This window comes from Poromitra crassiceps (assembly GCF_964638095.1).
Source record: "Poromitra crassiceps genome assembly, contig: HAP1_SCAFFOLD_305, whole genome shotgun sequence".
Lineage (NCBI taxonomy): Eukaryota > Metazoa > Chordata > Actinopteri > Beryciformes > Melamphaidae > Poromitra > Poromitra crassiceps.
Window position 1 is genome coordinate 97,392 of NW_028152096.1, and position 26,738 is coordinate 124,129.

The 26,738-nt window shown below is 45.3% G+C and overlaps 2 protein-coding genes and 1 pseudogene across 3 annotated transcripts; all 3 read right to left on the reverse strand.

The window, feature by feature from the left end:
• Positions 1-6,987: 6,987 nt before the first annotated feature.
• On the reverse strand, positions 6,988-10,136 carry LOC310771015 (deoxynucleoside triphosphate triphosphohydrolase SAMHD1-like; the record flags this gene model as incomplete). The annotated part of the gene is made up of 7 exons (XM_083663698.1): positions 6,988-6,999; positions 7,367-7,506; positions 8,048-8,166; positions 8,316-8,407; positions 8,513-8,621; positions 8,754-8,854; positions 10,086-10,136. The coding sequence occupies 7 exons, from the start codon at positions 10,134-10,136 to the stop codon at positions 6,988-6,990; spliced, it is 624 nt and encodes a 207-aa protein (XP_083519824.1).
• A 520-nt stretch (positions 10,137-10,656) lies between these two features.
• LOC310771016 (coiled-coil domain-containing protein 57-like) lies at positions 10,657-13,816 on the reverse strand (annotated as a pseudogene). The gene has a single exon. The product of its transcript is annotated as a coiled-coil domain-containing protein 57-like (transcript).
• A 3,062-nt stretch (positions 13,817-16,878) lies between these two features.
• LOC310771017 (deoxynucleoside triphosphate triphosphohydrolase SAMHD1-like) lies at positions 16,879-26,366 on the reverse strand (the record flags this gene model as incomplete). The annotated part of the gene is made up of 7 exons (XM_083663699.1): positions 16,879-17,067; positions 20,302-20,372; positions 20,625-20,740; positions 21,038-21,198; positions 22,665-22,737; positions 22,936-23,002; positions 26,186-26,366. 7 exons carry the CDS (start codon positions 26,364-26,366, stop codon positions 16,879-16,881), a joined length of 858 nt encoding a protein of 285 aa, XP_083519825.1.
• Between the last annotated feature and the right edge of the window lie 372 nt (positions 26,367-26,738).

Sequence of the window (26,738 nt, forward strand, 5' to 3'; positions counted from 1 at the left end):
TTAACGATCAATTAATCAATCATTACCAAAAAGCAGCTTTTTGTCATACAACATAGAAAAGACAAAACGTGTCTTTAGGCCCACTCAACAAGTTAATCACCCAACCAAACTTCCTGCATTAGCTGTCATTGTGCTTGTAGACGTGCTGAATTTCAACATTGTATTACAATGTTTACAATACTGGTGTCTTTTTGGCTGTAATTCTCCCACACTGGACTTTTTGCCTACCTGCTTGGCTTTCTTCTTCCTCTGTATAACCGCTGAACGTTAAATTTCACCCTTGTCTTGTTAAATAATTTCAGCAATTTCTTTTAAAATGGCACATAGCATTGTCGATTAATCGGTTAATATATGTTTGGATCGATCAAATGGTTGACGCAGATTAATCATTAATATCCCTATGTACTGGTAAGTATGGCTCTGTCTGGACTGAAAGCTATGGCCCCTGTTTACATGTGCTACTGTAGCAACCTGGCTTGTATCTGGATTGTGTCTGATTGCCTCTCCCCCTCCTTCCCCAGCTCTGTGGTGGCTGTGAGCAGACTGTGGCGGGCAACAGCAAGTTGCAGCGTTTGGTGGCCAGGGTGAGGGTGGCCCTCTTTGGTTGCTTTCCGCAGAGGTCTGCGGAGATCAGCAGCCTCTGAGAAGAGTTTGCTGTCCAAAACGACATCATCGTCATCCCAGGCACGGTGAAAAATCCCCCCGGACGTCCGCTCCCAGTCTGCAGCCTCGGGCCGAGCGCACGCCCTCGCCCCTTCTGCAAGTCGGCCATTTAAAAACGGATTTCCACTCTTCAACGTGGAAGGACCCGGCCTTGAGCATAGTGGACTGCTTCTGCAGGGAGAGCCACTGTATGGACCAGTGGGTACATCATCATCAACTTGCCTGAAGCAAGCAAAGCCCTGAGAAAGGACTGTTCTCTGCACAGGAGGTATGGCATGAACCCTGATGGACACATGACCTCCCTGAGATCCCATCGCATCGCTGATGTGAAACAAAATGAACATCTAAGGGGCACTTTACACGAAGACGGTTTCCTATGGTGACGGGGAATTATTGTATCGTCAGTGCCTCCCTTTTAGACGGCGACGGCGAATTCGCGCTTAGGAAACGACACATTTTGGAACCACCCTCCAGAGTGGAATTGTTTGACACGCTTCCCGCTGAGTGCTCCATGTAATCGTTTTGGAATGGCACATTTCAGAAACTCTGACGTGCCTTCACAGGCGACACACGCGATTATGCCATAGCCGTGCGCGAGTTGGCAACCAAATAAAACGTCAGTATGAATGAAGTTTGGCAACATTCAGAATTAAGCTACACTGCGGCCAACTTCAGTTACATGTTCATAACGTTACTGCTGCGAGGAGCCGATGGCTGTACCCGGTCGGTGTTTAACGTTAGTTACAAAAGCACGTCGACAGTGTTTTCTCACTGCCAGTAGCCTAACTACAGTAGGGTTTGACAGATAGCACACTCAGCGCTCCCGGTCCTCGCTGCTCATTAAAGATTTCCAATAGGCGTTATTCTGATAAACTGTTACATTCTCACCCGACAAATATTAAAACTTTAAAACAGTTTGGGGTTTTTTTTAGCTTGAAAAAAGCTTTTTGGCAAGTCGAAATGACTGCGGAAGGCGGACTCTACTTCCGCGTTTAAAACCGGAAAGACGATTTTCGAAATGACGTCATGCAGAAGCGTCCTTGTATGGGTAAAGAATAAGGTGATCACACTGCCACCTAGCGACCTGGCATGTACATTACGGCGTTTTAAAAATTCAACAGCGCTCATGTAAACAGGGAGAAGGTGTGAAGGAAACGCTATTGTGTCGTTTCTTCCAGAAACTGTCCTTGTGTAAAGGGCCCCTGAATGAATGACTTTGGAGGGGAAAAAGACCCCACTAGCTAGATGGGATGTATTAAAAAAAGAGTTCCACTTGGACAGGCCTGTTGGAGTTAAGGCTGTCAGCCTTGGCAACCAAGATGAAACGGTGGGACACTTTTTATGTATCTTTATAATGTGAATTTTGACACTACAGAAGGATTGTATGATGCATTTGTTTGGTATAGATTTTGTGACGACTTAAAAAAAGTGTCTGTGATTTTTAATGTGAATTTGGACACTGTACAGAATGATTGTATCAGGTATTTGTTTGATAAAGCCTTTGACGACTACAAAAAGTGGGGAGAGCTAGAAATGAGCTGTTGAGAGGACCAAGACCTGCTACGACTCTAAAGAAACAAAGCACTTCTGAAACACTGGACCTTTGCAATTGTATTTTTTTATTTAAATTGTTGATGACATCCAATGAAGATTGTCTGTCTATTTAGTATTTCCTATGCAAACTGTTTTTTTTTTTTTTTTTTTTACAATTTAAAGTCTGTATTTCTAGTGATATTTAACACGTTCACTGCCAATGACGTATTAATCCATCAAAAAAAATCCAACGGTTGACTGCCAATGACGTATTAATACGTCAAAAAAATTATTATTATTTTTTTGACCGTGGGATGTGCATCTAACCCTTTTACATCTCTTATACAAGTATTGGACGTGTACAACGTGTACAACCCATTCCCGACCCACTAAGTGGCGACAGTGCTCTCCCAGACTAGAGGAAGGCAAGCAAAAAGCAGTGTGAGGAAGCCATTCTCGTGAAAATGGAAATGCTTTCGTTTTCGCGCTGATTGCTGGCGGTGCGAGATTGCAAATTTGCATAATATGAATGAATGAATGAATGAATGAATGGTTTATTTTCGGTCATAGGTTATAATGCACCACAAACAAATGTAACAATTTGTGTGAATATACAGCAAGAGAACATCATCATACCTGTACAGACCATTTCACACAAATACAATTTATACAGTCAATGACCGAAAAAAGGAATAGGCTGAAGCCAAGGCTTATTTTTTGCCTATCCTGTATAATCCATTAGAAATAGATTACGGGTGGAACACACTTTGAAACACGCAGCATAAATAAGACCAGAATCGCAAAAGCTTCATCAAAGCTCTCAACACAAACCACAAGAAACGAGCGAGCCGATCCAGACTTGCACAGCGGCCGCCAGCAGACAGGCAGCAGCAGCAGAAGCAGTGAGCCTGGTGACGCGAGGTTACAGCAGCAGCAGCAACGAGCTTGTGACATGCCCGCTGCAGCCAAGAAGAACACACACGGAGGGAGGAGTTTGAAGTAGAGGGGTGTTTCCTGCTGTTATGGAGGAAATTACTGTTCAAAACTATTGTTTAGATGTCTGACGTCTTACTGATGCCAAAAATGAATGGTTAAAGTGACTGTTCTATCGAATTTCACAAAAAGCCGTTTATCTCAGAATAATTTTTCTGACGCTGAAACCATGCTGTATTCAACTGCTAATGCTTACATAACTACTAACTCTACAAACTAACTCTTTTAGACAGAGAAAGCACACATTCTATTAGTTCTTTTGAGATATTGTGTGTTCACAAAATCTTAGCAGAAAAGAATCCTCGGGTCTTGAAAGATGAGCCAGAATCCTCAAAAAAAACCTCTGGCAGAACCTACCTACGGTAAAAAAAAAACGGCTGGCAGTGAATGTGTTAAGTGTATTCATATTTAATTTTGTACTTTTTTAGAAGAAAGATAGAAAAGTGAGCTGTTGAGAGGACCAAGTCCTACTAGGCCTCTGAAATAAAGCACTTTCTGAAACACTGGACCTTTGCAATTTCACTCATTTTATTTAAAATGTTGATGTTGACGTTGCTATTATTTTAAAAGAGAAGGACATCCAATGATTTTCTGTGTATCGTTTCCCATGCCAACTGGTTTTTGCTCCAACTAGTTTTTTTTTGTTTTTGTTTTTTTTTACAATTTAAGGTATAGGCATTAGGTATCTAATGAGATTTAAGAAGATAGGACCAAACACATTATAATACATTGAAAAAAGTCCTGACCATGAGCCTAAACAAGGTTATGCGCCAGCCTTAACATGCTATTTACTTTAGGGGTGTTAATTCCAAGAGCTGATAACCGTGTGTCAGCTACCACTCAGGAATGGCTATCATACCAAAATATAATCTACAGACATGTATCTTATCAAAACTTATAAGCAAGTTTTGCCACCTTGAATGGTACCGACAAGTGGAATTTTGAGCTCCGGCCCATGGACTAAAAGTAATCATTCTAGTATGTACTAGTCAACGTCAAACTTTAAGTGACAGGCCCGGATGGCCAGAAATCATCACATCATTCACAATCAGATGTGAGAGTGGTCAGGTTCGCATTGTGATAGGAATTCTATGTAGTCTGGATGCAATCCATGCTGCAGTGTGCATGCAGGCAATGTAAAAAGATAGAGAGAGCAGGGCAAAGAAATGCAGACACAAATTTAAATAAGTACAACCACAAAACATAACCCAAGTGTGGATGATATTTAGAATCAGAATCAGAATCACTTTTATTGCCACAGTATGCAAGTTACATACGAGGAATTTGTCTTAGTGTCTGTATGCAGCGTAGCGGTCACATCAATATACAGAGATAAGAAGTAGGAAGAAAACTAAAGACAATCACAAAGTTGCAAAGTGTAATCAAATCGAGTAAATATATACAATATGAGTGGTGAAGTGTTCTGTGGATGATAAATATTAATTTACGTTGGATTTACATGAGATTTACAGACTGAGTTAAATAGACGTTAAATAGGCATTGGATTTACATGAATTTACAGTCTGAGTTAAATAAGAGTTTACATTGAATGTACATTAAATTTACAGGCTAAGTTAAATAGGCATTAAATGTGCAGGGAATTTACAGTCCCAGTTAGACAGGCATTAAATTAGATACAGTATGAGTTCCAGTTTTATGGGGGGGAGTTCAGTTGAGTTTAGGAGGAGGTAGTGAGTTTGTGTGTGTGTGTGTGGGGGGGTTGTTGGTGAGGTCCTTGGCAGAAGGGGTTTCCGGGCCTTGTTGGTGAGGCTGATGGCGGTTGGGAAGAAGCTGGTCTTGTGGCGGGTGGTTCTGGTCTTGGCAGACCTCAGTCTCTTGCCGTGGGGGAGTGTCTTAAAGAGTTTGTGGCCAGGGTGGGAGGGGTCAGCCATGATCTTGCGAAACCGCTTCAGTGTTCTGGCTGCATGCAGGTCCTGGAGGGATGGCAGGTTGCATCCGATTATCTTCTCAGCGCAGCGGATGATGCGCTCAACTTCCTGTCTGTATTCCGACTCATCTCCATCTGTGATGAGCCCTATGAGGGTGGTATCGTCTGCGAACTTCAGGAGCTTGACGGACTGGTGACAGACCGAAGAAGTAGGGAGAGAGGACACCGCCCTGGGCAGCGCCGGTGCTGATGGACCGAAAGTCAGTGATGCGCTTACCCAGCCTCACGTGCTGCTTCCTGAACAAGTTCTCAACTAGAACGACCGCAACGTGGACTTATGCCTCCGCCATTAGTTCATTCTTGAGTCCAAATCGCCATTTGAGGCAAATTGGAAGAAGTTCTGTCAAGGCGCTCCTGTGATGTTGCGTTACAGAGCTTGGAAATTGGGTGTGTGAGGTCACAGTGACCTTGAACTTTGACCACCAAAATGTAATCAGTTCATCCTTGAGTCCAAGTGGACGCTTGAGGCAAATTCGAAGAAATTCCATCAAGACATTCCTGAGATATCGCGTTAACAAGCTTGAAAATGGCATTCAAGAGGTCACAGTGACCTTGACCTTTGATAACCAAAATGGAATCAGTTCATCCTTGCGTCCAAGTCAATGTTTGAGCCAAATCAGAAGAAATTCTATCAAGCCGTTCTTGAGATATTGCGTTAACCAACTTGGGAATGGCGTTCGTGAGGTCACAGTGACCTTGAAGTTTGACCACCAAAATGTAATCAGTTCATCCTTGAGGCCAAGTTAATGTTTGAGACAAATTTGATGAAATTCCGTCAAGGCATTCCTGAGATATGGCGTTAACAAGCTTGAAAATGGCGTTGGAGAGGTCACAGTGACCTTGACCTTTGATCACCAAAATGTAATCCATTCATCCTTGCGCCCAAGTCGACGTTTGAGCCAAATTGGCAGAAATTCCATCAAGCCGTTCTTGAGATATCGCTTTAACGAACTTGGGAATGGCATTCGTGAGGTCACAGTGACCTTGACCTTTGACCACGAAAATCTAATCAGTTCATCCTTGAGTCCAAGTCGATGTTTGATGAAACTCCGTCAAGGCATTTCTGAGATGTTGCGCTAACAAGCTTGAAAATGGCGTTTGAGAGGTCACAGTGACCTTGACCTTTGACCACCAAAATCTAATTAGATCATCCTTGAGTCTAAGTCGATGTTTGAGGCAAATTTGATGAAATTCTGTCAAGGCATTCGTGAGATATCGCATTAACAAGCTGGAAAATGGGGTTTGAGAGGTCACAGTGACCTTGACCTTTGACCACCAAAATCGAATCAGTTCATCCTTGAGTCCAAGTCGATGTTTGAGACAAGTTTGATTAAATTCCGTCAAGGCATTCCTGAGATATGGCGTTAACAAGCTTGAAAATGACGTTCGAGAGGTCACAGTGACCTTGACCTTTGACCACCAAAATCTAATCAGATCATCCTTGAGTCTGAGTCGATGTTTGAGGGCAAATTTGATGAAATTCCGTCAAGGCATTCGTGAGATATCGCGTTAACAAGCTTGAAAATGGCGTTTGAGAGGTCACAGTGACCTTGACCTTTGACCTTTGACCACCAAAATCTAATGAGTTCATCCTTGAGTCCAAGTCGATGTTTGATACAAGTTTGATTAAATTCCGTCAAGGCATTCCTCAGATATCGCGTTAACAAACATCGTACGGACGTACAGACAACCCGGATCCATAATGCCTCCGGCCTGGCTATCGCCGGTGGAGGCATAAAAATCACATGTCATTAGGGTGACCAGATGGGACAGGAGGTTGGGGGTTGTGGTCACGTCCTCCAGTAGGCTATATATTTCAAACATAACTACAGTACATGTGAACCAATGACTCAAACGGGTGGCTTAAGGGGAAAGGTCATACGGATTAAAATGTATAGAATTTAGAGTAACATGACTAACTGTGATAACTGATCATTTGTTATGAATATTATGGAGATCAGTTACAGATGGATAAAATAGGTTTGGTTCTGCTCGTTTCCCCTCGGCCACGGACCACCCATATCATTATGCAAAAAGGACGCTATTACGTTAATAAAGGAGTACTCGTTCATTAATTAAGAGAGTACTCGAATATTTAAATTACTTAAAATGCCCATCCCTACCAGGATCCCGGGACAAGTGCTTGTAATTTGGGACTGACACGCTACGTCGTGAAAAATGAAATGTCAAGCGTAATGGACAAGTATACACGAAGACAGGAGCACACACCGGGTTCTCCTCCATGGGTTTCTTAGGCTGAGTTTCGCCCACAAACTTGTACAGGCGCCGACAGACAATGTTGCGTAGAATCTGCCTCGATTCAGCCAGCTTCGGGGAAGAGGAGTGGAGTATTTGTTCAAACACATTGTCTATAGGGTTGGACAGAGTAGAGGACCGGTCAGACAGATCAATTAACGACAACAAAGGTAATTCATTTCATACATTTCTCGCTGGGACTTTACTGTCCCTAAAGATAAAAGTTTGCATATTGAGTTGACAGTAAAAACACAAGAAAATAGACTCAGAGGGGTAGAGAGGACTGATAGAGCTTTGTCACAAGGTGCAACGACATTCACCTGAAGCTCAATAGCGAGGCAAAGTGACCACCTACTTCCTGCTTCAGCACTGTACCAGAGATTTTTATCCGCCATTTATTTTCCCATAGACATTTTGTAAAATGCTTATAAAAATAGTTTTACTTCGTCAAACCAAACGGTTCAGCTATATTTAGAATCGGGAGAGACCATAGAACATTTCACTCAGGCCAAAACCTAAAAAACTACATCGAAAATATTTTCTTTAAATCCGCAATTTTTTTAACGTATCCTGGTATCTTGCCTATCTCCTCCCTGTTTCTTAGTGTTCTACAAACATGAGCTAAGATGACATACTGTAGTGGCCTCCACTGACCTGTCAGCTTGGTGTAGGCCTCCATGTCTTTAATGGCGGAGGAGAGGGTGAACATCTTCCCCCCTGAACCTATGATCGGGAAGTCTTCGTTGTCTGCTTTTATGAAGGCCTCTGTGATCCTGGATAATCAATTCCAAAAATGTCATTTTTGAGAACATCTATCACACAAGATATAGTGAACCATAGACCAAAGGCGAGAAGCTACATGAGACACAAGACCAAGCTACATCAGATGTTGCCAAAGTACTAATGTAGGCAGAGCACTCACATGGTCTCTATGATGTTGCCCACTTTGTGCTGGTAGGCTCTTCTGTGGAGACAGTTCCTGGTGTGGAACAGATCATACAGATTCCCGACTTCCTGTTGAGGGAATTCACATCTAGTTCAGTCTTCTTAACTAATAATCGGAATGGATTGCTGTTTAAATCAGAGCTGAAAGTGGGGGCCTGTTTGCATGGTGAGCACCTTGTCTCTGGTGCAGATTTCCTTCTTCCCTTCCACCTCACACACCCTGGCAAACTGGAGGAAGCGGTGATAGTCAAAGTTATTCTGGATGCCCAGGTGGTAGCAGTCCCTGAGGAGAAACCAGTGAGAGATATATGAAGAGAACTAATAATCAAAACGATATCGGATCAGGTCACACGTATGAATTCTTCATCAGTCCGTGGTCAAAAGTGAATTATCACAATTAATCAATGAGGCCCACCTGGCAAAGTAGTCCCACTTATCCACATCGATGCCATTTCTTTTGTTGGCCACGATTTCATAGAGGAAGGACTTGTCCTCTGACCGACCCTTGTACGGCCACTGTGGAGACAGCAGCACAACACGGCATTAGACACAGTCTGGTTAAACCAATGGTGCAACTGACTGGTTGGTGATTAGGGCTGTCAAAATTGGCCAAAAATTATGTTCAATTATCCCCTTCTAAAAAACACAATTAGGTTCGAACAGTGTGTGAAATACCCGGTGGCAATCGGAGGCTCCCCCCTACATAGTTGTATAGCTACAAGATTGCATGGATGCAAACCAAGGCAATCAACTGCTTTCTCACTGGTGCCCCGGTACCGTTCCCGAGCACACTTGGTGGTCTGAGGAGCGCTTTGGCGTGCCCGGGCACGGAACACTTGCGAGTGTGGAAACCAACCGAACCACATAGACAACACACGGGCGAGGATAAACTCCAGGCATAGTTGATGACGCAAGTGCACTCTGTTCCGTTTCCGAGCGCGGAAGAAATGTTGTAATGTGAAAGCTGACCAGTGGGGGAGAGGGGAGGCAATCGTTCCAGGGTGCGGAACGGAACGAAAGCAATCGTTCCCAGTGAGAAAGCAGTAAAGCACCCTAAGTTATACAGATTTTCATACACATCACCAAGGCTAATTTTGTTAACAATAAGGCCACTCACAAATAAATACAGTATACTCTGCAAGAACTCCAGGCCCATGCACAGATAGACCCCAGGAGGTGCTCAAGCACCTCCCCTTTTGGCCTCTGATTTGCCATCACAAGATGGTCTCTAGTAATACTTCCTTGGCATGGTAGGCTATAGCTTATTTTTTATTATAGAGCTTTGATTTGCTTTGATTATTATAGATAAGTAGGCTGTACTTGCAAGCTCTTTTCTTAGTAACCTGCCCATCCCTGCTACAGATGGCAGGTTAGAGATATGCAGGTATGCCTGTACAGATCCAGATTGTTATCAAGGTGTTATCATTTACTCTGGATTGTGAAGAAGAACAATGCTGTCAAGCAGGTGATTTCTGTGATGAGCAAACATTCATCCAGAGTGACAGAGAGGAGGAACTAATCATCTCTGCACAGCTCTCAAGATGCCAGGTTAGATGTGTTTTTGTTGGTATGCGTACATTGGCTATAGAGGTACAGTAGTAGAGGCAGGTTCATTATTAGTTCCTCATCTCTGGTCATCACTGAAGTCATCTGCTGCAGTGTTGGAATGAAAAGCCATGGCACATTGTTGTCCCATCCCTGCCATAACACCATAACATCTTGTTACTTACCAACATACTCTGCATACCAACAGAGGCTCCTCTGACCTGCCATCAGGGCAGAACTGGGCACAGTACATTGTTTGCTGTTTTTAATACTTGAATACATGTAGTGAGTCAGTCAGATGAAGGATGATGCTTTAGTCAGGTTTACAGTATTTGATTCCCACTCCCGTTGACTCTTTTAATGAAGCGCTCTATTGAGATGAAGGTGAAAGCAGGTCAAAGCCATTGTCCCTTATTAATTTAGCTTATTAAATGGCTTAATAAATCTATACCAATCACAAAGGAGGAGATGTAGCTAAAGAGAAGCAGGTAAGAATTGAGATGTGTACTGTGTGAAAGGGGCTGGAACTCAACATCACAGATGTCCCTTACCACTGTGTCAATGTTTGTCTCATGAAGGTCACCTGTTGGACTTCATATCTTACCCAACTTGTTCTCTACCACTGCATCTCTGGGTGTGTGCTATACTTTATTAAAAAAAAGCCTCTACCTAGCCAGAATTGGCATTCATGCAATGGTCCAAGAACACTACGTTCTTCCACACTTCCCCTCCCTTCAACACACATCGCTTCACTGGTCCATCCATCCGGACCATCAGCACTTGATATTGTGGTTTGTGATCTTGCTGACCCTGCAGCCTGTCTTGGCTGGGTGAGGGTGTAATGTCATTCTAGTGGGTTTCCTCCTCTCTTGGGCCTGTCTCTGTGTCTGGATAGGGGCCCTGACCCCCTGCACCCTCAAATGGACATGGACTCCAGCGCCGCTGGGCTCAGCCAAGTCCCTGGTGCTCGGGTCCCCTTCACCTTCAATGAGTATTGACGGACTGAGGCCTCGGTCCAGCATCTTTCACACTTGCTTTAGCGAGCCCTCCGATGCCACCGCTGACATCAGGGGCCCGGCGGGCGGGAGGGGTGCAGAAGCAGCGAGCTCGGGGATTGGCTGAGTGGAGGAGGCGTGTTCACTTTGCTCCTTGGACGCTCAGGCCCACCTGTGTCTTTGGGCCCCTGGGTCCAGGGTTTGGCAGCCACGTTTGTGCCCGACCTCCACTGTTGGTCTCAGAGAGCAGCGGCTGAACCACAATGGAGGGCCCCTGCCTCTGAGCGTACTGCAGCTCCTGGGAGGTGAGCTGGTACTGCAGCTGTTCCAGAGCAGACAGACGGCCATGTTGGTCCCCTTGCTTCTCTATGGAGAGCCTCTCTGGCTCCATTGACTGCACTGGTCTGACAGAGGCCTGGGGGACCTGTAGTCCAGCAGTGGTGGTGGTGTGGGCTCGCAGACGGTTGCCCATCTCTATCAGCTGCTGCCGCTCCCTGCTCAGACGGGCGATACAGCGAGCCGCCTGCTTCAGCTTGGCCTGCAGGAGAGGTGCGTTTGGTTTACCACCTGGCACGTCCCCTGGCACACCGGCAGACCTCAGGCCCAAGGCCAGCTGCTGCCGCCGGAGACACAGGTTCTCCTCCTGGAGCTGTCGCACCATCTCACTCTGTTCACACACAATGGGCTCCCGCCTGCTAGCAATGTCCAACTTCAGTGCCGAAACCTGGTTCCCCAGGGCAACAGACTCCAGGTTGTTGAGGACATTTCCTTTCTGGTACTCCTCCTTCTCTCGCCTCACTTCCTCCAGCTCCATCTCTACTGCGGCCAAACGCTGATGAAGACCCGCCTCCTCACACACCCCCTTCCTCCGCTGATTGGCCACTTCCAGACGTAGCTCCTCCCCTTCCACCTGCTTGGCATGGCACTGTTGCGTGAGGCTGGAGAGGGCAGACTCCAGATGTGCCACTCTCACCTCCTGCTTCTTCAAGGCAGCAGTGTTGCTGACTTTCTCCATACGCAGACCGCCAATAGTTTCGTTGAGTGATCTGATGTGGTTCTGTAGGTACGTGTTGTCCAGAGCCACGGGGGCCAGGGCCTCAACAGGTCTGTCTGTGGCTGCAGCTGGATTGAGGGGTCCTACAGGGCCCTCTAGCTGTCCCTCCAGGTGTCTGCACCGAGCCTTCAGCAGTGACACCTCCTGCTCCAGGCCATGACTGTATTCTGGAGGAACTGGAAGTGCTGTGCTGGTTGTAGAGGAGTTGCCAGTGGGCTGTGCTGGTGGTCCACTAGCCACCTGTATGCTGGTAGTAGGGATGGTGGAGGAGATGACAGGGCCGCTTGGAGGCTGGGCTGGGAGATGGCTGAGATCCATATCCTTCCTCATCTGGGCCACCACAGCCCTCAGGCTGCTGCTCTGCTGCTGCAGGCGACGGATCTCCTCCGATGCCAGATCACTCATGTTTGGTGTGAAACCCTGTAGTGCCTGGTCTCTCTCCACTGTAACAGAACGCAGTAACAGTCAGGTCCTGTAGCTCTCTGTCTCGTTCCCTCAGCTCCGCCCTGGTCTGGTCTCTGGCCTGGGTCAGGCCCTGTATGAGCTGCTCACTGGCCAGGTAGTGTTCAGCCTTGGTGTCCTCACAGCGTCTCTGCCACTCCAGCTCCAACTGGACTCTCGTCCGCTCTAAAGCCTTCTCTCTGTCCAGACCTGCGCCCAGCTGCAGCTTGTATCTCTCCACCTCCTCCCTGCTCCTCTCCAGTTCACCCCTCAGTTTAGCCTCTCTCTCCTGCAAGGGCAGCATTTCCGTCTCCTTGGCAACAGCCTCCTTGGAGGCTGTTGCCAAGGAGGCTGATGTACAGTACTTGTCCCAGCCAACTTGTGTCACCTCCAACTCTGAGCGAAGCCTCTGTGCAGTCTTGTCTCTCCGTTCCAGCGCTTCCCGCTGGTCGCTCTGTGCCCGGCGCGCCTGTGCAGCCATCACCTCCATGTCCTCCTGCAGCTTCACCACATGTCTCTCAGCGGTCTGCAGCTGCTGGGTGTGGGCCTGCCGCTGGGCCTCCAGCCGGGCCTCGCACTCCCTCAGAGCCCGGTCCAGATCCTCGTGTTGTGGTTATCCTCCTCCTTCTTCAGTTTACAGACCTCACTGCTGGCAAGGATCACATGATTAAGGAGCTTGAGGACAAGCTGAAAAGGATGGAGACCAATCTTCCAGGCGCTGTGTTGGAGCTGGGTTTGGAGCTGTTGACAGAGCTCCTCAGAGGCCTGCAGAGCCTCCACAGCCTGGACCTGGGCCTGGAAGTGCACCTCCATCTCTTTAGACAGCAGCTTCACGTGGAGTTCATGAGACAGCACCACACCTCGCATCTCATCCATTTTCAGGTTGAACTCGTGTTCCCGGAGTCTGAGATCGTTGTCAAAGTCTGCCGTCATCTCCCGTCTCTGTAGGGCCAGCTCTCCTTCCACCTCTATTATCCGGCGCTGCAGATCCTGTTTCATCCTCTCATACTCCTCCCTTTGCTTCTGAATGTCAGCAGCCATAGAGCCCTGCAGCTGGTCCAGCTGCAGGCTGTGCTTAGCAGCTCGGTGCTGGCCGGCCCTCAGCTCCTCCTCCCTCTCCTTGGCCTCCCGGCCTCTCAGCTCCTCCAGCTTGACTACCTGGATACGCAGCTGGCTCAGCTCCTTCTGTCTGTTGCTCTCTACAGTCAGTGACATGGTGGCCACAGCATCGTATCTCTCCAGCTCTGGGTCTCTCTCCTCTAGGACCGCCAAGTTGAATTGGAAATCCTCCCTCAGCTGCTGGAAGCGTTGCCTCAGGGAGGAGCGCTCGTCCTGGGCCTCTTTGAGGGAGCTCTCCAGCTGCTGGAACCTGAGAGACTGGAGCTCCTTCCATTCCTTCTCCTTACTGGCCAGCTGAGCCTCCAGGTCCCCATCTGCCTGCATGGTCAAACTGGGATACACCTAGGAGTTTTGACACCCTCTTCTCTTGTCTTCCATGTGACGTAAACGCTTCCCATGGAAATCATCCGGTACGTTAACACATTGAGTGCCAGCGACGCCATATGGCGTCATTAGAAATTTACCGTAGAGTGCCAGCGACGCCAAATGGCGTCAATAACTCAAAATTGTTTTTTTGACGGGGGGGGGGGGGGTGTCCATCTCAGCTTCTTACATCGCCTCTTACAATATGAGAGCTATTGAATGTGTCTAACCTATTTTACAGAACCCTTAGGTGGTGACAGCGCTCTCCAGATGAGAGAACGTGGAGTAAAACACACAGAAGAAGTCGTTGGGGAAAAGGAAATCGCATCGCATCCGTCCGTATGCAGCTGCTTCATTGAAGCATAACGTTTAGCTGTGCCCCTGCAGCAGCCAATCTGCTATCACAATTGAGCACCTCCGTGTGCGCTGCAACAGCCCATTCGCATGATCAGCCGTGGATTTGTTATTATTAACTGGAAGCATGGGAGCTGGTACACGCGGCTGTAAAAAAGCTGGATCTAGCGGACTTTTCAAGTGCTGAGCACACGCAGAGCAAACAGCAGAGCCGAGCAGAGCAGAGAGACACTCCTCCCACAACGGGGGGGGGGAGGAGGAGGGGGGGAGGTGGGGCACGCAGAGCAGCACACAACACTGACCCAGACAGACCCAGACAGCAGGACAGGGTTGGCAAACGCAAGCCAGAATATCCGATGCCCACCAGCAGAAGCAAGAAGCTGCAACCAGCAGCGCACGCAGGGGCCAGCGCTGCTGGTTGCAGCTAAAAATATTATTCTTCCAAACAAAATTCCCTGGCCTTCACTGTTTTATTGAAGGAAATTATTTTTGAGGTGTGACTACATCAGAAAATTAGCTTCAGAGTCAGTGATGTGCTTGAAATGTTTAATTTCACAAAAGGCTCATTATCTCAGCTCGTAGAAAAAAAGGTCTGTTTTTCGTTCAATCAAGCTATCTTCTCCGGCTCATAACTAAAGAACGGAAAATGGGATCAATAAACTTTTTTTTGCAGGTGATAGAAGAGAGTCTCATCGTTATTTGTGCGTGTTCAGTGTTTACATAGTAATTATTAAAGAAATTATATGACTGTTTTAAAATGCATTGCGGCCTATGTGGCACAGCAAGCAACCTTTTGCCCAAGGGCCGTGGCACTCAAAGTGTTAACATGCTATTCACATTTTAGTGGAGAGCAGCAAGTATAGAGAGCAGCCACTCTGCTGCACTGTTGTGGGGAAAGCCATCGTTGTCCAAGTCGTTGAGCGGGCGTAGGGTTTTTGAGGTGAAACGGACTGAGCACAAGTTTTAAGTTCTTCACCTTAGAGTTGCACAGCGCTGCAGTGTGTTGGTCAGCCAGTCTCATGTGTTACTGTTGAGTGAGCACTGCTCTGCTGCACTAACATTAATGTTGGTCTCCGAGTGACGGCGAGTTCAGAATGTAACGTTCGTCTGGCAAAGGTCATTATTGAGTCATTTGAAGATGAACAACAAGATGTTTTGACAAGATAGGCTGTCTGCGCCATATAGTCTCTGGACGCTGCGGCGGCACTGCCGTCACAGTTAAGTTCCACACACGCAAAACTGTATGGGTGCTACTGCTGTAAATTATTTCATAGCATGTGTGACATAATTGCACTGTACAGCCCTCACTGATGACATCACAATTGCGTGATTGATGACATAAATTCAGACTTTTTCCTCCGAATTCATTACATTACGTCATTTGGCAGATGCTTTTATCCAAAGCGACTTACAATAACACATTTTTGTCAGCAATAGAGCAATCAACTATGCAACACAGTCTATGACAGCTACAACTTCTGAAGAAATAGTGGTAAAGTTTTTTTGTTGTTTTTTTAGAGAGAGAGAGAGAGAGAGAGAGAGAGAGAGAGAGAAAGATGTTAGTTCAAGAAGGGGCCAGGTGGAGCCTGAAAGGTGTGTTTTAAAGTCCCTGGAAACCAGAAATATTTCTTTATTATTTAGCATTTTGAGTTCATCACATCACAGGAGCCTATGTTAATAAGCCACCAGCCAAATTTGAACGATGATGAACGTCGCAAAATATATAAATTTAGGTTTGACAGTCCTGGCAAAAGTCATGAGAATCAATTATTTTTTAGAGTGTATTTTCTCCCGCGGACTGTGTGGGCGTGTCCCGTCTACAGCAGGGAAATTTCCCTCTCTCAGACCTCTCTCCTCTCCTCGGAGAGGGAGAGAGAGAGAGATGGTTTGTGTGTGTGTGTGTGTGTGTGTGTGTGTGTGTGTGTGTTCGCGTGTTGCTGCGCGCATAGCGTACTGACGGTCATCTGTCTATCTGTCTATCTGTCTGCACGCGCGCACACACACACACACACACACACACACACACACAGCAGCGCCGCAGCAGGCAGAGGAGAGGTTTCTACACACCGCCGACGAGACTAATCTCTGCTCTGCCACTTCGAGTGCACAGCGCTTCTGTCTCCCTCCCACCGTGTGCTGTGTTCGTTCGTTCGTTCTCTCTCTCTCACTAGTCCAGAGAGAGAGAGAGAGAGAGAGAGAGAGAGAGAGAACGAACGAACGAACACAGCACACAGAGTGGGAGGGAGACAGACAGACACTGAGCAGCGCTGTGGGGGCAAAGAACGCGCGTGTACAAAGGTTATATAGAGCTTATGACCTCATAATCTCCTGCGTTTTAGCACCTCGCGGACTGCTCTCTTCAATGAGGAAGTACTTTGTAGAATCTTGTAGAAAAGTGTCGATTTTAAGGCTTTGGGTTGAAAGTAATGTATAATAATTTCGGAGGCACACAATTACTAACATAAGACCCTAAATAACATAGTTAGAACGTTTTTGTGGATTTTGGTTTCCAGGGACTTTAAGTTTTTGATGAAAGATTGGCAGTGAAGCGGCCGTCCTGACCATAGGGGGGAGCTCATTCCACCATTGAGGTGCCAGGGACGAGAAGAGTCGCGATTGGGATGAACGACTTTTGAGCCCCGTAGTGAAGGGGGGCGAGGCGTCCTACACTAGTGGAGGAGCGGAGGGAACGGTGAGAGGTTTGGAACCTGACCATAGATCAATTTAGCCAAGTCACACACTTTTCTAATGCTTAAGTCCAGGTCCTCAGGCAACACCAGGCCATGATCCTTCATCACCGGCTCCAGGTCATTATCACTCACCAGGTAGTCAAACATGTCTTGAGAAGCAGTCTCATGCTGCAACACAACAGGCACACAGATGCATATTAAGATGAGAACGTGAACATTCACCATTTCAAATTGTCTTGACTCACTAATCAAACAGAAAGAGCTTATCTAAGAGTTTACTACAATGACAGGCATACTCACATATAAATGCTCATGTGTGGTTAGAATTAAACAGATTCATATCTTCACAGCGACTGAGAAGGTGTCCTATTTATTTCGACATATTCATATAGAATTATCCACGACAATAACAGTCCAGGATACAAACTTGAATGGTTCTTATCTCTCTCACGTTTGATAAATTGTATTAATGACACCATGACTAAGAGTTCTTATCACTGAACCTTATCAGGCTGGACACTGTAATAATGACTATCTTAGTTGACAACTGTTTTGCTTACTAGTCATTTGACAGGAATTGCTTAGCAGATCAGCCTTGGTTTAATTATATACAAAAAACACCATGCTGTTCACTTACATAGTTCTGGCTTTTTGAAAACTTCTTGTTAAACCATATTTTAAGAACACCGGAGAGGTCAGGTCAAGCTTTGTGAAACTAAAGTTTTAGCTTCCGAATTGCTAGAAAATAGCCAAAATAAACAATAAATAATAAATAAATAATTGGACAATCCAACAGCATGTTTGGGCTGGATTATTACTGTGGTTGTGGATTGCAGACATGGGACCAAGTCACTTCGGTCCAAGTCTCAAGTAAGTCCCAAGTCATTTGGTCCAAGTCTCAAGCAAGTCCCAAGTCATTTTGTTTTGGGCAAGTCAAGTCAAGTCAAGTCACAGGTTTTGTCAAGTCAAGTCAAGTCGAGTCCCTAGTTAAGGCAAGTCAAGTCCCAAGTCAAGTCACTTTTTTTTTCCACGCCCAAATACTGCAGTCTTACCTTTGTTTATAAAGAAAAAAGACATGGTATTAATACCTGTCTAATAGTGGTGATATTATTGGCCAATTTACAGTATCTAACCCGTTCAAAAAGTATGACAAATTTAATTTGTATTCTAATCATTGATATTCAGTGAAATAAATGTAATCAAACAAAAGTCAAATAACTTTATAAACGCTTATTTATTTCTTAACTGCTTCTCAGTAAAAAAAAAAAAAATCTGCCACGTCAGTTTTAAACTGTGAATTAGTGACAGGCTGACAGCCATACTACAATGTAATCAAACAAAAACAAATAGCTTAAACTTAGAGTATTTACCTCTTCTCAATCAAAACATATTAATATAAACAAGGCTAGGTGGAAACGTAGTAGTGCAGAAAAGCATTGTTGAACCTGTTGACACACACACACACACACACACACACACACACACACACACACACACACACACAGCTGACAACATGTACCTCTCCCCCCTCCAACCCAGGGCTGACACATAGGCTACATTTGCATAATGTCCCAATATGCATTGTGGTTGACAAGGAAGCAACCAGATGAAGCTAAATAAGTGGTAGATAGTAATATTTCTTTTTACCAAATTTTTACCACAAGTTGTAATATTTCAATGTTGGCCAAAATAAAAATTTAAAATTGACTTTATGAATTAACACCCTAAGTCTAAAGCACATTTTCAGGCGGGGTATATATACATCTCACAACTAGAACGAGTTGTAGGATGATTAGGAACTTTGGAGACCACCGTGTTGCGCAAGCTTGTGCATAATATTTTAAGATCTCTTGGCGTGCTCGCAGTCTACAGATCGAACCGATAGTCTACGGGCCTGCGCTGGCCAAAAGTATTTAATAAATATTTCCTCTCAATCACTGTTAAACAGTGAAACACTGACAGCCAGACTACAACATCAAACGTTCCGCCCCTGTCCCTTCTGCCTGTTTGAAGAATATCGCAGCTGTGTGCAATCCAGTGACATGATTGATTGACGGCCAGTCATCCAATCACGACAATGCTATAAGGCGGAGCATGACTGGATGACAATTTGTCATTGGATCACTCAGTCATGTTCCTCCTTATAGCATTGTCGTGATTGGATGAGCGGCTGTCCGTCACGCTCCTCTCTTCGTCTCCTCTCCAGCTTGCACTCCCCGCCATGCACTGACTGACGCATACCGGACAGACAGAGAAACTTGGACAATGTTATGTTATGATTTAATTATTTAAACAGACAAACACAAACAAGTCATCCAAGTCATCACCTCTCAAGTCAAGTCAAGTCTCGAGTCTTTAACTTCCAAGTCCAAGTAAGTCTCAAGTCATTTATGTTTTTGTCAAGTCAAGTCACAAGTCATCAAAACAGGGACTCGAGTCGACTCGAGTCCAAGTCACCAAGTCTCAAGTGCCCATCTCTGGTGGATTGATAGATTCTTAGGAATCTAGCATATCCTTGCTGCTAGAGATAGTTTTCTGAAGTATCTAACATTGGACATTGGTTTAAAACAGTTCCAGCTTGCATATTGACAGCAGATGTGTCTTGTCGTTCAGTTGGTCATTCAGCCCTTTCAATCAGAGCCTCACAGTGCTGGAACTGTGTGCCAGTACTTATCAAAGAACTTAATACAGTTAAATACTGTTTGTGATTGAACCAGTCCAGTTTGACAGTGCTGTGTTTGTCAGTGATGTCATACATAAGCATTGTGACATTACTTTACTCCCTGGCGAAAGTCGTTCCACTACTCGTTACATTACTTTTGCGTTACTAACATCGCTTGAGTGAAGTAATGTGCGTATCTCCACCCCTCAAAAGTTGTAGACAGCGCTGCCATCCCCCCCTCCCCCTACAGCCCCCCCAAACTGACTCGAACTCCTATGAAAGTTGGTGCTACAATGGATCGGCCAGAGGGATGACTGCCTCCGATTGACATGAAACATCCTATCGTCACTCCTCATGCCTAAATCTAACCAATCATCACTCCTCCCCGTCCCTCTAGTCCATCCATTCTAGCAATTAACGGCTTTTAACAGTCAGCTGTGGTGTTGCGCAATCGTGCATTAAAAAGCACTGGAAACATTGGATGTTTTTCTCCAGAATCCTGCAGATTCAATCCCGATCCTGCTGATGATTGAAGGATTTATGTAATGCAAGTAATGACAGTGTTTGATTTAGTAACTAATGTGATTACTGGATTTAGGAACCGTAACGCCTTACACTACTCGTTACAGACAACTGTAATGTGATTACAGTAATGTGTTACCCCTCAACACTGACCAATATATGACATGGGACTATAGAAACAAAATTAAAAAAAATATATAAGGGGGATAGTTTCTCACCTTCCATTTCGATCTTGGACGCGCTCTGGGGATGAACATGCGATCGAACATATGGGAAAAAGGCCCATGTCCTGGATAAAGAGGGATATGGAGATGTTACTGATTTGTTTGCGTGTGCATTAAACTATTCATGTTTATATCTTACCAAGTCTTGTACCAAATAGAAGCTACTGAAGCTACAGTTTCAGTTTTATTCTGACTCCCAACCACACCCAGTTATTAATGATCAGTTACAGTACATGAGATGAGTCATGGCATGGCAGCCACGGCTGTGTGTGTGTGTGTGTGTGTGTGTGTGTGTCTGTGTGTGTTTCTTAACTCACCCAGGTCATGGCAGAGACCAGCGATCTGCACACAAAGGATGTCCCTGCGCGAGATGAGGAGTTCTGGCTGCCTGTCATTCAGTGCTTGTACAAGCCGTCCAGCTAGGTGTCCCACCCTGCAGCAGGGCATCAACAACAAAACAACCCCTTTCACAACCACTGTGTGACCATCCTGCTGATACCCACCTGGAACTAACACATCATGAGCTTTTGATGCATCAGAGTTGACAATTTAGTCTGCTATCAGGCTAAAAACTTTATATTTTGCATGACTGTTCTTTACATGTTTTCAAATAGGTTTTATTGTTCTTATTGTGTGTGTTTTACTGCACCCTGTCTGCAAACCAAACTTCCCCAATAGTAAACATTTTGAATCCACACACACACACATCTGAAAACACACACAGACATACCCAATGGAGTGTTCAAAGCGGTTGTGAGATGCACCAGGGAAGACATAGTAGGTTCCTCCCAGCTGCTTGATGTTTCGTAGTCTTTGGAACTGGGGTGTGTCTATGATTCGGATGAGAAGTGGGTGTATCTCCACATGCCCATGGATGGGATCATTAAACACCTGGTAGAAAACAGCACACCAAACAGCTAGGATTAGAAAAATATACACACGTATTGTATTATTTATCAGCTAAGAGACTGTTAGTTAAAAACAAATCTGTGCCTGTCTTTCGGGAGGCAGGGAGGCCGTCTTTACCTCTTGTAGTGTGACATATTCAAAGACCAGCGTCTTGGCATCTGGGATGCCTCACAACACCCAAATGAAAAGTCTATCATGCCAGTCTCTTTTTGGTATTGTCACAGTTGGTTAATATGATGGTTGCTGGTTATCCCTGTTATGTGATTTATGGCATCGCGTGAGGCTGTCATAGGAAAGTGGGAGTTGACTTGAAGGGGTGTCTCTCGGCCACTCCAACCAAGGAAGACAACCTCCCTTTCACAAACTTTCCATCTGGCAGCCTTGTGGTTATTTCCTTCTGCCGTGGTATGTTGCGGGTCCAGGTCATCTAGACACAAGCCTATCTCTTTTTAGAACCGAACCCGTGACAGTATCGTCTCGCATAGTTTGTCTTCTTGGCCAGGAACCAACTCATTCGTTGCACAACCACTGCAATACCCTAACATTTAAATTGAGGTCATTCCTCGTAGTGGTTTTATTTTGGAATTAAGTTTCTATGTGTGTGGAGTGGACTCCTGATTCAACATCGTCCTCGGCAACCTGGGAAATCCACACGATAGTCCCTACCAACTCCAAGGGTGTTGTTTTAGAGCTCACTGTTCAATATCACTGGAAGGGGCAAGCAAAGATGAGGGTGAAGTGCGACTATTTAAGAGTGTTACCAGTTAGCCGCTGAGAGGGTACATAGGGATCTGTCTGACACGCTGAAACGGGAGACATGAGTCCGTAGCTGCATTTTGAGGGTATTTATTTGAACCCACATAAAACACTACATGCTCTGCTGCAAGATGTAGTAGCTAATTGTTGCATAAGCTTAACAAGATATAACATTTAGCATTGCATTGTGTTGCGGTCAACAGAAATTATCAGCTCCTACAGTACTTCCCCACTCTCTGACAAACAAAACTGAATGAGAAGCAGGTGTAGGTGATCTTAATTACTGCTGTTCCGCCCCCCCCCCCCCCCCCCCCCGCAGTGACACACACACCTCCACAACGCCCCCCAGTGACTGAGTGACAGACCTGCAAGCAAAACATACTCTTTGCTCCCACAGAGGGGATGATGAAACTAGTGTTTCATCATTCATCTTATTCTACCTCTCTTCCCCCTTTTTCCAGCCTGCTGACTTAACTTGACTGTAAAGTGAGAGTAGACAAGGACAAAAACAATAACAGCAAGCAAAAAAGAAAGCATAATGGACAGTACGTGGCTGTGATGGTCCTTTACTGACCCTGGTATGTCTTGACCTTCCCTTGCTGTTTATCCTACACACCTTTCTTCTTTTAAATAGGCAGTCTCTGTTATCACCACATCCTTCTACATGAGTTATTTTGAAGAACATTGTATACCTTGTTTGGCTCCGCTGCTCTCTGCCAGAGCTTCCTGAGACTGTATAGGAGTTGCAGACGGACACCAAGGGGCCTAGGGAGAGAGAGAAAAGCAGTAAGAGTGTGAAACATCAAATGGGGCTGTGGGTTTTGCTTGACTGCCTGCCATTCTGGTCAACCATTATAGTGATACCACACCAAGGGGCGTTGGCTTTGAATGAAACCCCCTTTGGTTAGGCAGGATTCGTATGTTTTCTTAGACATCCGACACCAGGACAAATGACACACTTACCCTATGCCAATCTTCTCCAACTGTGCCTCGGAGAGATACCGCAGACCGACACCAGTTATTTTTTGCTCTGGACACAGGAGGAAACACAATGTTGTTGGTATTTCATAGTTCTCCTGTATCTCAGGGAATAGAGCAACACAACACTGTTAGGGTTAGGCGTTTGGTACTCGTGGTATTGCAGAGCATTTTGGATAAAAGCGTCCCCCAAATGGCACGTTAAATTATGTTTATTGATTGTGCGTAGCTAGATTTAGCTAGACACCCTCTCTGTAAAGTCCTCTGAGTCAAGTCAAGTCAAGTTTATTTATATAGCCTAATTCACAAGCATGTCTCAGAGGGCTTCACAGAAAGTATGTCTAGCTGATTCTAGCTGACACAACAGTAGCAAGAATATACAGAATAAAGATAACATTTGATAACAATTGATAATATAGAAAATATAGAAATGAAGAGAGAGCAGAGGAGAGAGCAGGAGAAGGGGGAAGAGCAGGGGGAATGTGAGAGAGTGATGGGGTGGGGAGGGAATGGGAAATGTTGGAGGGTATAGGAGGTGGGGAGAGCGGGGGGATGTGACATGCTTGTGAATTAGGGCTATACAAATCAACTTGGCGTGACGCGTGTAACTTAACGTAGACACTACAGTCCCTCCAAAGAAAATTGCGATTTTGCGATCGCAATAATTAATGCAAATTCAACCAAATTCCGCGATATTTGCGGGGGCTTGCAATTTTTCTAAATTCCCGCGATTTTGCCACAAAAAGTTAGTAAAATGCCGCATCTATTCTTTACCTGGGTTTGAGATATGTGTGCGCTGTCATCTTGCCTGGTTGCTGTGGGAACGAGGGACAACAATAGGAAGTGACGAGAGTATGGGACATAACGTAACACATCATCGCATTGTGATGAGGAGGGCAAACCCCTCACATTTGCCAACAAAAATAACTGCAAAACAATTACCAAATGTTTTGCATGAAAGTGGAGGCAAACTAATTTGCACTCCGTGCAACACTGTCATGGAGGAACACAAACGGAAATCGTCACTGGACAGCTACTTTGCTAGCGCGAAGCATTTGAGACCCACACACACACACACACACAGGTGGCATATTTAGCTTAGGGTCTAGTTGTTTGAATATTTAACAAGGAACAAGGAACAAGGAAGGGATGAGGAGGACAGGGAAGGCATGCCGGTCTATAAACAAATCATAACGGAACTGAAAAGACAAAGAACACTGGACAGAACAAAGAGACCCACACCCTGGCACCTGCTCACCTTCTAACAGACTTCTTATTTTTGATAACTATTCCTTTCTACTGTTTATAAAAAATAAATAAAAAAAATGTATTTACTGTAAATGTTTGTAACCCCTTATTGAATAATTGAATAAAGTATATTTAAAAAGGAAGGCATGCCGGCTCGCCCCCCCCTTGCTTCGCCGGCTCAAGGGCCGCTCTCAAGCTCGACTTTTTACCTGTCTCGCCCCCAAATGGTGGAACGAGTCCCCCCCCCATGGTCAAGACATCAGAATCTCTCCCCATCTTCCACAATCGGCTAAAAACTCATCTCTTTTCTCTCCAATTTACCTCCCCCTAACCTTACTTCTTCATCTCCCTTATATGCTGCCCACGGACTGTCAACTGTTTTTGGTTCTTTATTTTATTTATCTTTTTCATTATCTCTGCTTTCCACTATGTATGTTACATGATCTATGCTTGTTTTTTATCCCTCCCTCTGTATGTCGCTTTGGAGAAAGGCGTCTGCCAAATGAAATAAAGTAAAGTAAAGTAAAGAGGAAATAAGGATAAGAGGAAATATATAAAGCACTAAGCAAAAGGTATGAGAAAAGGCAAAGTGATCATAGCATTATTGAGGATGAGGAAGAAAGGAGAAGAGAAATGATGAAGGGAGGAAAAGAAAAAATTTAATAAAAAATAAAAAAATTAAATCGAATTTTTTTCCTCAACGCCGCAATTTTTGCCAGTTCCCGCAATTTTACCGCATAAAATCACATAAAATGTCGCAAATTGCATCGAAAATTTTGAGAAAAGCCGCCGCAAAATCAAGCATCTACAGCTTGCAACTGTGTATGTTTTGACAACAGCTGTAACAAGAACATGAACTAGCTAACAAGCTATTAGTTGAAACCATCACTCCAGCCACCCACTCCACCCTCTCCGCCTGCCTTACCGACATAAAATCCTGGATGCAAGAGAACTTTCTCAAACTCAACTGCAATAAATCCGAAATCCTCATCATTGGCCCAAACTCCCTCACCCGCTCTGCTCAGGACTTTACACTTAACATCGACGGCTCCAACATCACCCCCTCCACCCAAGTCCGCAACCTCGGCCTCATCCTTGACCCCACCCTCTCCTTCCTTCCCCATGCCAACCATGTCACCAAAACCGCCTTCTTTCATCTCAGGAACATTGCTCGCCTCCGCCCCTCCCTGTCCTTCTCCGCCGCTGAAACCCTCATCCATGCCCTCATAACCTCCAGACTCGACTACTGCAATAGTATCCTCTATGGCTCACCCAACAAAATCCTCAATAAACTCCAATATGTACAGAACTCTGCTGCCCGCCTCCTCACCTCCACCCGCCGCCAAGACCATATCACCCCTGTCCTTCATGACCTCCACTGGCTCCCAGTCAAACATAGGATCAACTTTAAAATACTACTCATCACTTACAAAGCCCTAAACAACCTGGCCCCCCCCTACCTCTCCGATCTCCTCCCCCGCCACGCCCCCACTCGCAGCCTCAGGTCTGGAGACACAAACTGCTTGAGGATCCCCAGGACCAAGCTCCGGACCTGGGGCGACAGGGCCTTCTCAGTCGCTGCACCCTCCCTCTGGAACACTCTCCCCATCCACATCCGTCAAGCAAACACCCTATCATCTTTCAAACAGGCCCTCAAAACCCACCTCTTCACACTCGCCTTCACCTGCTAACCCCATCTCTTATTTCTTATTTCTATTTATTTTCCTATTACAAATGTATAAATGATTTTACTCTGTGTGTAAAGCGACTTTGAGTACTTAGAAAAGCGCTATATAAATTGAATGTATTATTATTATTATTATTAGTTAGCAAGTCACACAAATCAACATGGACAGGTGGACGTTAACCGAGCTAGCAGCTGTCCAAAAGGAGAAGAGACTGGACTAGTCAGGCTAACGTTAGCTGTAAGAAGAAAATACATTTAAACAGATCGAACTGTATAAACCAAAACCATAATAAGACTGACTTCTAAATGTGTCTGCCCATTCCTCGAGTCCTTGTCGCTGCAGGTATTGGCACGTTTCCTTCACTCCCCATCTCATGAAGTCCTCTTCGTGCTCTCGGACCACAGACACTCTCTTCTCTGGGGTTTTGAAAGTGTCAGCAGTGGATGGATCTTGCTCTAACGGGCGCTTTCGGTTAGCCATGTTGAGCAGACAAAAAGCAGTAGATAGAGTGGAGGCCCACAAATGAAATGTCACGGGAGCAGTTTCAGCTGATCAGGTCAGACATGCACACAAGACAAGACACCCAGGCAGTGAAAAATGCTGGGTTTTTGTTTCTCTCCCTCTCACTCTGTTGTCTGTAGTCAAGAGCCCCAGAAAGTATGCAAAGTATGCAAAGTATGCAAAGTATGCACATGACATGTGCACCTATGTGCAGTGAATATGCCACTGTCTCTGACTTGTCTTATCACTCTACTGCCTTATTGCTTGTTGTGTCTCTTGTTGTTTTTGCACTCATATGTCCTGTTATATTTGTACTATGTTGTAAACGGAGTTCACAGCACAAGAATTTCA